Raw genomic sequence first — 13,934 nt, 5'->3', positions numbered from 1 at the left:
GCACACCAGACCATCATTCACAGCATACTGGTTTGGAAACACTACAATTCACCTCCAAGATTGAATAAAAGTTAGGTATTATGTATTTTCCAATGTAGTAGGTAACATAATACCCCAAATAATGAGCAAGGGGTTGGGCATTTTTCTCCAATCTAACACAAGAGTGCCTTCTAAATCCACCCTCCAGCTGAAGACCACCTCCAAATGTCAGTAAAAAGCTCCAGCTGCCTGTCCTTCAGCATCCCTGTACTTTTACAAGCTCACTCACGGACCCTCTTGGGACCCTGGAGAGAAAAGTTAGCGTTCTTTGCAAGGATTAGGGCTTGCAGAAAGAAGACAACATGCACGTTATAGTATGCGCTTTGCTTATCCTCCATTTAAATACCATTGGCCATGCTTACTCCTGCCCAAATGCCTGTGATTGCTCAGAATGGAGGACTCACACTATCTCTTGTCATGGAATTGATATGATTCCCAATTTTCCAGCTACAACTGAGACACTGTGAGTACATTTTCATATGTGAAGGTTTTTTATTGCTGTTGACTGTAAATGCTATGATTTTCTCAGCACACTTTTCTAGGAAAATGATTGTACAATGGTTTTCCCCCAAAGTGCTCCCACATGGTACTCTAAGAATTTGTGAAGTAGTCATATTATCCCCCCCCCCCCCATTTCGCTATAATAGTTCTCAAAAGTCAATAATGTTGTGTTCAGTTTGTGATCTATTCACGTGGAATATAGTACATAGTAACAAAACTAGTATTCACATATAGGAAAAAGTATTATGTCAATGCTGTATTATATTATATACATAGAAAGTGACCCTTTAATATTATAAATAATTTTCTATATTATAGTATGGCATATTCTGGTTTCAAGCCAAGGTAGACTATTAAAAAAATGATATTAATTTTAATTTTAATGCATAATGCTCTAGTAGTGCCATCCAAATTGTATTTTATTGTAAAGGTTGATTTTTATATCAGTTTTTGTCTCAGACTATGTAAAATTATCTGTTTTTGGTTCTTTAGCATATGAATTTTATCTTAACTGACTTATATTTTCTATTTATTTTTCTTTATTTCAATTTTCATCATTTTTATCTGTACCAGATCCATAGTTTACTTGTAGAACTGGAATTTTACCAAAGAAGAAATGGTATGCAAATAAATACATGTGATATTTAGATATATATATTGAGCCTGGACACTTACAGTAAGTTGTGGTTGTTTGAGGGTAAGAAACATTACTTCATGTCTTACTGAGAGTCAGAAAGGTGGAAAAGAAAGCAAAAGCACCCTCAAAAATTCAGTGGAGCATGACTCTTAACCCATTCAGCTCTTGTGTTTAAATATAATATTTACTTTTGACAGCACATTTCTCAAAAACGCAGGTATGGTAGTACTTTTTTTGGGAATACATGGGAGGCATTCAGAATATTTTATGATAAGTTTCTCATTCTGGAAATAAAAACATATTGAAAATGTTTTTTTCCAATGTTGTTTATATATGCGAATTGGTTCGTGTATGAAGTTCAAGGTGTGTGTATCCTACCTTTTTAACAAATACAGTTAAAATAAGCTTTTCTTTTAATCACAACCATTATTAGGAATATCCAAAAAAACTATCAATTCACTTCCAATCAAAAGTAAAACATGATTGTCAGGATTACTCTCATAAAGGTTAACATTTTTGAGATCCATCAAAATGGATTATTTCTTGAATCAATGCAGTTTTCTAATGACTTTATTTTTGTCTTTCCTTTTATTCCAAGCAGGTGGCTTTTCGAGACCCATCTGTCGTCTGTGCCTTCAGATGCTTTTGCCAAAATGGTCAACATCTCCAAGATGTCAGTAACAATGTTTGTTTTGTGTTTTAGTCCCTTAAAAAAACGAAGTAAAAGAGCTTTTAAGTGGTGCTCTTCTCCTCCTGTTTTCTTTTTAGCTGACACTTTTTGCACACTCTGCTTGAGCATCACCTTTGGCTTTACAGCTGGAAGCATTCATATTTTGCTTTAACACCAACTGTGCTCTTTTAACCGCAAGATGATTTTCAAAGTTGATATTTCAGCCTTGCTTAAATTAGGGCTCTTTGTAAAGGAATGTAAGGTCTAGGGTAAAATGTACGGTACAATAAAAATGTTATTTGAATAGGAAATATGATATAATTCTAAATATACCATTTGAAGGGACTTCTTAACTACTAGCGTGACTATTAGCAGATTAGATTAATTTAAAATATTATCATCAGTAAGTTTAGAAAAAAACATTTTAAAGAAAACTGAAAAATACCTGTACATTTTGATACTACATCTGTGTATTTGAAAATATATTATAAATACAATCATCCCATTATTTCTTATAGACATATATCAGTAGATGTGACTCTACGAAGTTTAGAGAGGAACTCATTTCACAACCTGGAGAAAGTCACCCACATGTGAGTATATTTGAAGGGAAAAGTATTTTTTTTATTGATCCCCGTTTGGTAAATTGTTCTACTGTATTAAATTCCAGTTAAAATACAGAAAATATATCAATTGCAGCTTTAAAAGCCGCTTACCATCTATCGAGTTTGTACTTAACAGTACTACTATTCATTTTCTGAACCACTTATACTCACTGGGCCGCAGGGGGTGCTGGAGCATATCCCATCTGAGCATGCAAATTTTCAAAATGTGGGAGTGAAAACCAAGCTCGGGGAGAACATACATATTCCGACCCGGGATCAAACCTAGGATCCTAGAACTGTGAAGCTGACGCACTAACCACTCATCCACCGTACATTACATGTTTACTTTATATATGTAGTATTATATACTGTATTTGACGTTAAAGTCAAGTAGCAAAACTAATTGGGTATTATGCAAGGCAGGGATGTGCTGTAGAATGTTTTTTTTCTATGCCACATTGAAAGCTGCTCGAGGAAGACAAGCCAAATAGAGACGTTAGGGAGGAGATGAACAGCAGCCACAATGTGGTTTCCCCTCTTTCCTTCATGCTCCAGCTCCGACAGGAGTGACTCAGGAGGAAAAGTTGAGCAAGGTGTACTTGTGTCTCAATTAGGAGAGCTACGTATGTTACCTCCAGGTGGCCCACACACCATCCGGAACAACTATCTCTCCACACTGAGCTCCAAAATTCCCTGAGTCTAAACCAAGGGTGTCTGACTCGGGTTGGTTCACGTGCCGCATTAACGTCAACTTAATTTCACGTGGGCCGAACCATGTTAGATATAATATTTAGATTTTTTTTAATTTTTTATACATGGATTAAAAGAACTGGAATAAAAGCCCTGAATATTAAATATGTTTATAGATCTAAAGCAATGTTTATTTTATCTTATTTTTATATATTTTTAGATTTTACATGATTATTTTTGAACTAAAAATAGAAAAAAATTGATTAAAAAAATTACAATTATTGATTTAAAAAGGGGGGAAATCTGGAAATTTAATATACATCTATACTCTCCATTTTAATTTGATCCTAAAACAAAAAGTCGGCACTCATGATTTACTTTCCCGGGCCACACAAAATCATGCAGCGGGCCATATTTGGCCCCCGGGCCGCCACTTTGACACAGGTGGTCTAAACACTCCAACTTAGTATTTGATCGATCACAACTCTCCAATTGGTGTTTTAGTGTCCCAGTTTTCAGTAGTAATTATAATTAACAGTGACACATGATTATGACATAAATTAATGATTTCAAATGCTTTACTGGTAAATTGCTGCTTAAGTATGTGTTGTAACTATCTGGCAAACTTCTTCCACATAACAAAAATACAGAAAGAACCGATTATTTCAACCGGCTGGAGGTTGGTATCTGTTTTCTAGGGGTGTTATTTTATACCTCTAAGGCCTGTTTGCCACTGATTGGTGCGGTGTATGAAATAATTGCATTTCACTCAGGTTTCCTTCAGGGTCAGACACAAATTAATGCGCTGCTTCCTTTCGACTGCTTGAGGAGGCCAACAGCAGCTGAAGATCTGAGGCTCTACTTATAAACAGATGATTGGAGGAGTCTTGTTTTCAGTAACCACAAACTTGGCCTTCCTAAGAGAAATGAAAGGGACATTACAGACGAAAGTAATAGAAATTCCACTATAGAGTGTCTTGTAATATATAGAAAGAGAAATTAGTCACAGATATATTAATAATATTGTGTATTTTTACTACAAGACCATATTAGGCTTAACAAAAATAGCATAACAGATGGAATAAAAAATAAAATAAAAAATGCAGTACGATAGCCTATTGTCAAGGAATTAGTAATTTACACAATTCATGTGAGCCGGACCATTTTAGATATAATATTTATATATTTTTTTATATAAAATGTATTAAAAGAATTGGATTTAAAAACCCTGAATATTCGGTTTTTATAGGTCTAAAACAATGTTTATTTTAACTTTTTTTTATATATATATTTTTTTAGATTTTACAAAATCATTTTTGGACTAATAACACAGAAAAAAATGATTAAAAAATTACAATTATTGATTTAAAAGGGGTAAAATCAGGAAATTTAAAATACATCTACACTCTCCATTTTAATTTGATCCTAAAACAGAAAGTCGGTACTCATTATTTACTTACCCAGGCCACACAAAATGATGCAGCGGACCAGAACACAGACTTGCAATTATTCATAATTTATTGTCTTATGTTAAAGCAAGCCATCATAATAATGTACAACCCCTGCTTTTCATATTAGGAAGTATACAAGTCTGCCTGCAAGGAGCCAATTCCTTACCCAGGATGTGAATGAGGCCAAGACACATTTGCCCTTAGACATAACATAACTATTCTGTCCAGCCGGCGTGAACTAGAGTAAACTAAACACACCAATGAAACACTTTTTTCTTCCATTGCTACTTCTGGTTTTGGCTCTCGGTACTCAATTTCCCTTCTCTTACCCACTGACCTACACTGAGGTCAGTTCTTCCAGCGGGTTTTAAAGACATTTTCAATTCAGTGTCTCTGGATTTTTGTTTATTCTTGTGGATTTAATTATAATATTGTTTGTTTCTCCACTCAGAGAAATCCGAAATGCAAAGAATTTAACCTACATTGACCCAGAAGCATTTAAGAATCTCCCAAACCTGAAATATCTGTGAGTAATTGTTATTGTATGCAAAATATAAGGGTTTACACATTATACATTATACTTAAAAATGGGATTTTTCCCCCCATGTAATAATTGTTGAGAAAATGTTAATTGATTTCAACTTGGTTCACCTGAATACTGCATTTATTTACATTAAAAACAAGTTTGAAAATAGTTCTTTTCCCAATTTTATTTGTTTGCTATATTAGACGTACAGATAAATACTAGTAAATATTCATATTAACAGAAATACACATTATGAAGTTATAAAAAGTCAATGAAAAGTGACCTTTATGAAAAGCAAGGCTACAATTTCCCTTATTACAAGCTAAAAAAAATACTTTACATTTCCTTATTCTTGAATCTCAGATGTGACATCCACATTGAAATATAAATAATAATATATGGTGGCCAAAAAGTTCTTAACATTTTTTTGTAGCCCTTTGGGTTGAGTTCTGTATTTTAGGGGGCCCCATTTAATCATTTATAGGAGTAATATATTGACAATATACATGAAATTATTGTGTATGGCATATTGAAAAAAGTAATTCAAATTTGTTCTACCATTCTTTTTGTTGAACAGGGGGATTTTCAATACAGGACTTAGAATCTTTCCTGAATTGGGCCAGATCCACTCAACTGACAATTTCATCCTGTAAGTAACCGCACTAATTTGATCCATTATATTGTTTTTTGTACAAAAGTCTGGTTTGGCTTGGTTTATCCATGTTGAAGCTACGTCTATCTTATATTATTTCTTGTCTATTTGACATATTCTCAAAGTAACAACACAATTAGGAAAAGACATGCAGACAAATTAGTGACTTCCTGCTTCGAGTGGCAGCTTTAGTTGATTTCCAAACAAAATTTGACCACCATCAGACCTCTCAAGCGGCTTTAAGTGTATAGAAAAAAAATGCTACACAAGCACTCAAAATGGCCAGTTGCACTTGTTTTGGAGTGCATGTTCTCAAGATGCCGTGAGTCTTCAAATGTGTGGTTTTCTGCCAATGAGTCATTCCCTCAATCAACTTCTCTAGCCACTTTTATTTTCCAGCTATAGAGTAAATGGAGAGGCATCAATCTTCTATCAAGGCCATGTCTGAGCAACTTTCCAGTGAAGACTATAATATATGTATGTTTACAGCAGCACTTAATGTTTTCTGTTTTCTTTCTTTGCAGGGAAATTGTTGATCAGCCACACATTACTGTCATCCCACCTAATGCCTTCCGGGGCATCACCAATGATGTACTGACATTGTGAGATATTTGAATGACAAATACTATCCACAGTGTTTTTGAATTTATATGCTTTGTGTCGTTTTTAAAGGAATTTGATGATATACAATGTGCAAAATATAGGGGTAGAGAAAAATGCACTATTGGTAATTTTCAACAGATAAATGAGCATCTAATTAATTAATATATTTCCTTTTTCTTTGATATAAAAAAGAAAGTAAATGGAAACTTTTGCAACATGAGAAAAGCTGCACAATCTGATTCTATGAGAATTATGTGCAAACTTTTGTAGAACAACAAAAGTGAATACTTGTGTTCTTAGATGAAATAAGCATAACAATAAGAGTTCTTGTATTAAATTATCACAATTGCAAACCATTATTAAAGCAGTCACGGTATTGATTTTAAATTGGGCATAGTTCCACTCCTGATTACTAATTGGAGCATTTTATTTGAAAATAATCCCTTTCTATATAGTCACATATTTGCTTTAAGTTTCCATGACAGCTATTATTGTGCTCGGAGTTATCCAGGATGCATGGAAATCTTCTATAACCAGCTGATTAAAATGTTATTAGTCACCAAAAAAAAAAAAAAACTATAGTAGAGGATAAGGTTGTTCCCTAAATAGTTGGAATCTAAATCAAGTCCATGTTAAACCTTAGACCACATTACATTTAGTAAGAAAATAATACCCCCAGACAGATCATAATGAGCTCCCTTAAAAACATGTTCAAGCAATGAACATTGCATTAATACTCAAACACAACAGCCATTCATAAACATGTGGTTAGAGCATAAGGAGATTTTTTTTAAATTAAATACAGTGAATAGTGAATGCAGTTATAGGAAATTTAAGTCTTCAAACCACAAAAATGCACAGCTAGACAAGACGTCATGGTGAAATGCACCACATTAAATGCATTATTATAACTTAAGGGATTGATTTAAACAATGAAATGTTATTTTATAATAGGAATATTGACTATTTTTTGTTGTATTTCAGGATGCTGTATGGTAATGGCTTCCGGGAGGTCAAACATCATGCATTCAATGGAACAAAACTGGATCAAGTGTATGTCAAATCCTGTTAAATATTTAATTAATGAGTCCACAGTTAGATAATGTCAGAAAATTTGACTTATTCCAACTTCTCATATCTAAAAAAACGAAGTACATTTCATCTAGTTTCTCTGACAACATTGCTCAGCACTTCAAGACCTCACAACTGGTGGAGGATGAAACTACTGCTGACATGTGTCATGCATATTTTTCTACTGCAAATGGATCTTCTCAAATATATACTCTAAACAGAACTTAGCCAAGCTTTTGATTAGTCTGCTCAAGTTCTCATGGGAAAATATTCATCCAATTTGGGAAAGAGAAGGACTGTAATAAGAGTTCCAACAAGGAATACTGGATTCTTGGTGGTCATCTCCTAGCTTAATTAGGGTTGTATTGTTTTTAAATGCTTGCTGGTCCCCACTCATTTAGAATATTTCAATATACAGTATAATTTTTACACTTTTATCTCATCTATACCTAAAAAATAGAACTCTTTGCTGTTTAATTATGCTGATTAGATTGAAGAGGTGTGTGGTAAGGATGCAGTGTTTTTAAGTAGTCTTCTATTGTGTCATTTGTAATATTTTGCAGTGTGATTAAGAAATATTTGACTTGGAAGATGACCTGACCATTTCTACATGGAATTTCTTGTTGTAGGGATCTTCACAGGAATACGTATTTAACCAAGATGGATGAAAGCGCTTTTGCCAGTGTCATCAGCGGTCCGATAATTCTGTAAGTTCACTACACTTTGCATATTTATTCACATAAGTGGATTACATGTGAATTTAGGGGAAAGGAAAAAGTATCAAACAATAAACCCGTGTGTGACTAAGGTAAGGACATATACAATCATTATTGTTAAAATTTGCGATCACTTATCTTCATTCAAGTCATCTTCAAGGAGTCGGATTTTAACATGAAATTGAATTATCATCAACTGGCAACCAGCTTTGTTGCTGCTTTTCTATATAACATGAGAAGAATTTAAATGTATAATGTTAATATCTGCTGAACCAGAAACTATCCACATTTCGCCACCCTTTTTTTCTTCCATCCCACAGCGATATATCCCAGACAGGCCTCACATCCCTTCCCACCAGTGGTATGGAGTCCCTGAGAGAGCTTAAGGCCCAAAATGTGTGGGCCCTCAAGAAATTACCACCTATCAAAACCTTCAAGCACCTCTCCAAAGCTAACCTCACTTATCCCAGCCATTGCTGTGGCTTCAAAAATCTCAAGAAGAAAAAGGGGTGAGGTTCAAAATCTTTGATTTCACATTGGTCAAATTAACTGCAGAGTTTGTTATGCATTCCAATATGAAAGAGACACAGACAACTGTATTTGATTTGTGTAATCTTATATAATGTGGATCTTGGCTGTTACTGAACCTACTTTTTCATGTCTCACGTCAAAAACTGTGGATGTAACTAGTCTCGTTCAGTGTTGTTATTATAGGCCCACGACTAAGCCAGCTATATGACTCTCATAATAGGAATGCATCTATTATCTATAACACTTGTCCTCATTTAGGTCACTGGTTGAATGGAACCTATCCCATACCTGTCAACCTCGAACCATTTGTGATCTTACCAAATTTTGTTTTCGCCCTTACATATATGTATAAATACATGGAAAATCTTACCACTTTACTTTTTTGTAAAAAATCACGAACAACAGCTGAAGAAACAGAAACAGCTGATCAAATGAAAGTAAACATAAACAAGGGAACAGGAAACGGAAATCACATGGTGAAAGTGTTACAAAACGAAATGTTTATCATGATCTTTTTTTTTTAGCCAATCAGAGGCGCCGGTACATATATCACTTGGCAGACATGCGTTTCCGGGAAGAAACAATGGCGGATGGTGAAAAATGGCTAGAAAGTGCCTTAATTTATTTTTTTTTCTCAAAATCACCGTTTAGCGTACCATTTTCATGTGTACAGCGTACCAATATAAAAATGGGCTTTCAGTTGTACCAATTACGGCGAGAACGTACCAGTTGACAGGTATGCTATCCTAGCAGAGCTTTAGAAAAAAAAAACTACCCTCTTTTGCCGTCTATGAGCGGTCATAACAAAAACAATTCCCCCACCTTGATTTAGGTCCAAACCACCTCATAAAAATAATGATAATCAGTGAATCATTACATTAAAGTCTTTATCTACAATATAAATAGTAAACAACTCTGCCACCTATGGAAGCAACATAAAAATACATCCCTCCATGGAACAGTCACACCTTAATTTAAGTACAACTATGAAAATACAGCACAGTACATTTATACCTCTACTTACAAAATTAATTGGTTCCCGGAGAAAACCCATGCAAGACAAGTGTGTCTATGCAAACGGCACACAGGAAGGTCACACCCACCAGGCCCCAATTTTTGGAACAATTATACTATACATGACCTGAAAAATTTGTAAATTGAAGTATTGGTCAGTAGATGTATCACTGTACTTGGAAATGTTACAACAATAATATGATATTTATGTAAAGATGATGCATTACATGTTTTTCAGATTTATGGAGTACATCATCTGCAACCTGACTGCCCTCTATGACCAACACCGTAAGCGATCCGTGGCGCCCTATTACACACCTTCCCTTCAAGATGTGGTCGAAAACCTAACAGAAGAACCAAACAGTGGTGATCAACGAGATGGATTCCATAATAGCTTGTACTACCATGCTTACTTTGGGGGACATCCAGATGAGGATGTAGGTTTTGGAAAAACCCTCATAAACCCTCAAGAGGACACCAGTCAAGACTTTGACAATCGATATGACTACGTGGTATGTGATGAGGGGGAGGAGGTTATATGTGAGCCAGTGCCCGATGAGTTCAACCCATGTGAGGACATAATGGGCTTTGCTTTTCTGCGGGTGTCCGTGTGGTTTGTAAGCCTGCTGGCTATCCTGGGTAATGTGGTGGTACTCCTAGTCCTGCTGACTAGCCACTACAAGCTTTCCGTGTCACGCTTCCTCATGTGCCACCTGGCTTTTGCCGATCTCTGTATGGGTATTTACCTACTCCTTATTGCCTCGGTGGACCTCCATACCCAAGCAGAGTACTTTAACCATGCAATTGACTGGCAAACTGGGCCCGGCTGTGCTCTAGCTGGGTTTTTCACAGTATTTGCAAGTGAGTTATCTGTCTACACACTGACAGTGATCACACTAGAGAGATGGTACGCCATCACATTTGCAATGCGGCTGGATCGCAAGCTGCATCTGCACCATGCAGCTGCGGTAATGCTAGGGGGTTGGATCTTCTGCCTACTGCTGGCCCTACTCCCAATTGTTGGGGTAAGCAGCTACCAGAAGGTCAGTATATGTTTGCCAATGGACATCCATTCCACTGAAGCTCTGGTTTACGTCATTTTTGTGCTAGTTCTCAATGTTATGGCCTTCCTTGTGATCTGTGCTTGCTATGTCAGGATCTACTGCGCAGTGCACAATCCTCAATACCGGTCCGGGTCTAAGGATACCAACATAGCGAAACGTATGGCAGTTTTAATCTTTACTGATTTTCTCTGCATGGCACCAATTTCCTTCTACGCAATGTCAGCAGTGTTGGACCAGCCTCTCATTACAGTCTCCAACTCTAAGATATTATTAGTGCTTTTCTACCCGCTCAACTCATGCGCAAATCCGTTTCTTTACGCTATTTTCACCAAAGCCTTCAGAGGAGATGTGTTCATCCTTCTCAGTAAAATTGGTTTGTGTCAACGGCAGGCACAACTGTTCAGGGGTCAGACAGTTTCCTCTAAAGGCAGCAGTGGGACATCACAAGTCCGTAAAGACAAATACGGGAACAGAAAAGGAAGAATTCCAGGCTATAAAAACACAACTATTGACCCGATGAAGTGTTCCGAGTGCACATACCAACCGGTGATCGGTCTGCAAAGCAACATTGAAAAGAACCAGAACCTGGAGACGTGAGCTAAACACCAGCCGGAGTGCTGAAAGGAAGGCGCGGTGAGGCCTTGGAGTGTTTGCCGGCAAATCTGTTTGAATATTTAACAGAACGCGGCAGCAGGCTTCTATTCCAACTTCAGCTGTTTTCACGATTTCAGCTATGTGGATTTTACAGTTCCAAATTGGTGGAGAATATCAAATGTCACTGAAGTATGACGTTGACATCATCGCTTCAACTGTGAGGTCTATTGAGGCACAATGTGGCTGGCATTGAACACAAGGAGAAATTTACTGATCCTCATGTGTTATTTTATGACGTGTATATATGAATTAAAGCTATTTTCTTATGTGATTTGATGAGAAACATTCAGATTTGTATTTTAATTTAAAAAAATGACATTTATCCATGTAGTTATGGTGAAAATTTCCATCACTGTGTTGCTTTGAATTGTGTTTTTAGATGAAATTTTTAGAGTTGCAACATAATAGAATGTATTCTTTGAGTATTTGCATAATCTTGATCTAAAAGGACTGTTCTCTATAACATATAAATATATATATAAACATATTTCTGCAAATTTCACTTTTTTGTGACAGTACAACTTCAAGGAAGTTCTTGTAAATTTACAATAGTCTTATAAAATTGCTATTTTGCTGTATATAAATATATTTTAATAAAACTTGAGTGTGTACATATTTTTTATTTCAATGACCCTTGTGAGGATAACACACTTGGAAGCTCAAGCTTAGGCAAAGTCCTAAAATTACAATATTTTTGCCTTCTCAAATTCCCTATTTGTCAGATAATTTGATTAAAGTTTGCAGAAGCAAGAAATTCCAATCCAAGTACAAACGTCAACACATGGCATATATACCGATGAGCAATTTAGAATAAATTGCACACAGTTATTATAACCACAAATATTTTCTGTCAGAGCTTCTGCGCTTTGGAATGCAATGGTTATTTTTCCAGTGCAAAAAGCGTTATTTTTCCATCCTCTGACGGAGAAAAAATGACTTAAACAATCAGTACAAATCATTTTGCCAGTTATCAAAGCAAATATACGGCAACAAACACACACACTGGCCGTGTGTTGGTGAGGGAGAAGATAATATCCAAATTTTGCATGACTCAAATTGTCAAATATGACCCAGAAAATGAGATGAAATCAAACCATGCATAAAACACTAGTAAATTGCTGAAACGGCCACACAGTCGCGATAAAGCAGAAATGTAGAGAAGAAAGATGCCACGCATACAGTAGAAGAGACTATCAGCAAGAGGTGATGTCATTTAATTACATTCCTCTGTCATTGAACTGTAACTCACACATTATAAAACTACCACAAATATAAGACAGCATCCCAGAAATTCTTGCTCCTAACAAAACAGATAAATCATATTAAACTGCCCTGAAATAACAACTAGAATGATTTCACTCCATCTTCCTCTTATCTAATTCTCTAAGTTAACCAGAGCCATTCCTTTAAAAGTATCCGGCCAGACTTCAATGATATTTCTCTTTTAAAATCAGTTTATCCTTCTGCAGTAAAACAGAGAGTGTTTTCGGACCAATCAGCATTGAGAGATTTACTCTAACCTTGACAGCTCCAAAAGAGGTTGTGTATTTCAACTCACCATCCAACTCTTGTTCTTGTGAACATAAAATCCTTGTTATGACGTCATTCTCCACACTATTCCATGGCTCAGTAGTCCTGGACTCTTGCAGGGGTCATGTTGCCGCCTCCTGCATAAAAACCTCTAGAACAAACTATTCCACAAAAGGCCCACAGTGGGTGCATATTTTGATTCCAACCTATCAAGAGGACATCTTGTCACCAATCTGATATCCTACAAGTGCAATCAGTGTGTTCCAATCAGGTGCATCTTATTTACTGCAGAAATCTTATTGGTTATAGTGTCTGTGCTTGACCTGTTGGAACAAAAACCTGCACCAACAGCGACCCTTGAGGACCGGTTTGGCCACCTTTGCTCTAGAAAGTGAAGGAGCTACTTGAATAAACCACTAAGTGGCTATCAGTACAAGTCAGGAAATCTGTTGTATTTTATATCTACTGTTTTACCTGGCATCTTACAAGACTCCAGTTTAGTCTCTACAGAGTTCTGTACATCTGGCAATATAAAGAATGGCCCACCCAGATTGGCCAGGTGAAAGCGTGATGGCCCGTGTAAATGCGATTTTTTCTTTTTTTTAGGCCTTTTGGAAGACACGCAGCCCCGACATAGCCACAAATAACATAAAGACCCCCTTAATCACAAGAATTTTTCATAGTTTATATCCCATAGCCTGAATAATATTCCTTTGTGGTGTAATTATGAAACAGTGGAGAAGAGACAGCCAAACTCCAGAATTATTCACAAACCAGGACTTTAGCTGTAATCCCAGACATCACCACACCTTCAGGCAATGATTACCCACAAGGAAACACAGAGAATTTAGTTGTGAGACTGCGACCACATGGCAAGCAGACAGACAAGCCTGCAGACGTCGGATTAGTTGGGCAGAAATGTGGAATTCAAGTAGATCCCATCCATGTAAAAATCAAATTTCTTGTGTTAAATGCCTAGT

The 13,934-nt window shown here is 36.2% G+C and overlaps 1 protein-coding gene across 1 annotated transcript; it reads left to right on the top strand.

Annotated features, from left to right (window-relative positions):
* The first annotated feature begins 255 nt into the window (after positions 1–255).
* On the top strand, positions 256–11,646 carry tshr (thyroid stimulating hormone receptor). The gene is made up of 10 exons (XM_077740935.1): positions 256–502; positions 1,779–1,850; positions 2,366–2,440; positions 5,045–5,119; positions 5,697–5,768; positions 6,296–6,373; positions 7,359–7,427; positions 8,075–8,152; positions 8,482–8,670; positions 9,945–11,646. The coding sequence occupies exons 1-10, from the start codon at positions 342–344 to the stop codon at positions 11,365–11,367; spliced, it is 2,292 nt and encodes a 763-aa protein (XP_077597061.1). The 5' UTR covers positions 256–341; the 3' UTR covers positions 11,368–11,646.
* The last annotated feature ends 2,288 nt before the right edge of the window (positions 11,647–13,934 follow it).

Source organism: Stigmatopora nigra, chromosome 2 (assembly GCF_051989575.1).
Source record: "Stigmatopora nigra isolate UIUO_SnigA chromosome 2, RoL_Snig_1.1, whole genome shotgun sequence".
Lineage (NCBI taxonomy): Eukaryota > Metazoa > Chordata > Actinopteri > Syngnathiformes > Syngnathidae > Stigmatopora > Stigmatopora nigra.
The sequence above is the reverse complement of the archived record's forward strand: the minus strand, read 5'-3'. Positions and strand labels throughout refer to the sequence as shown.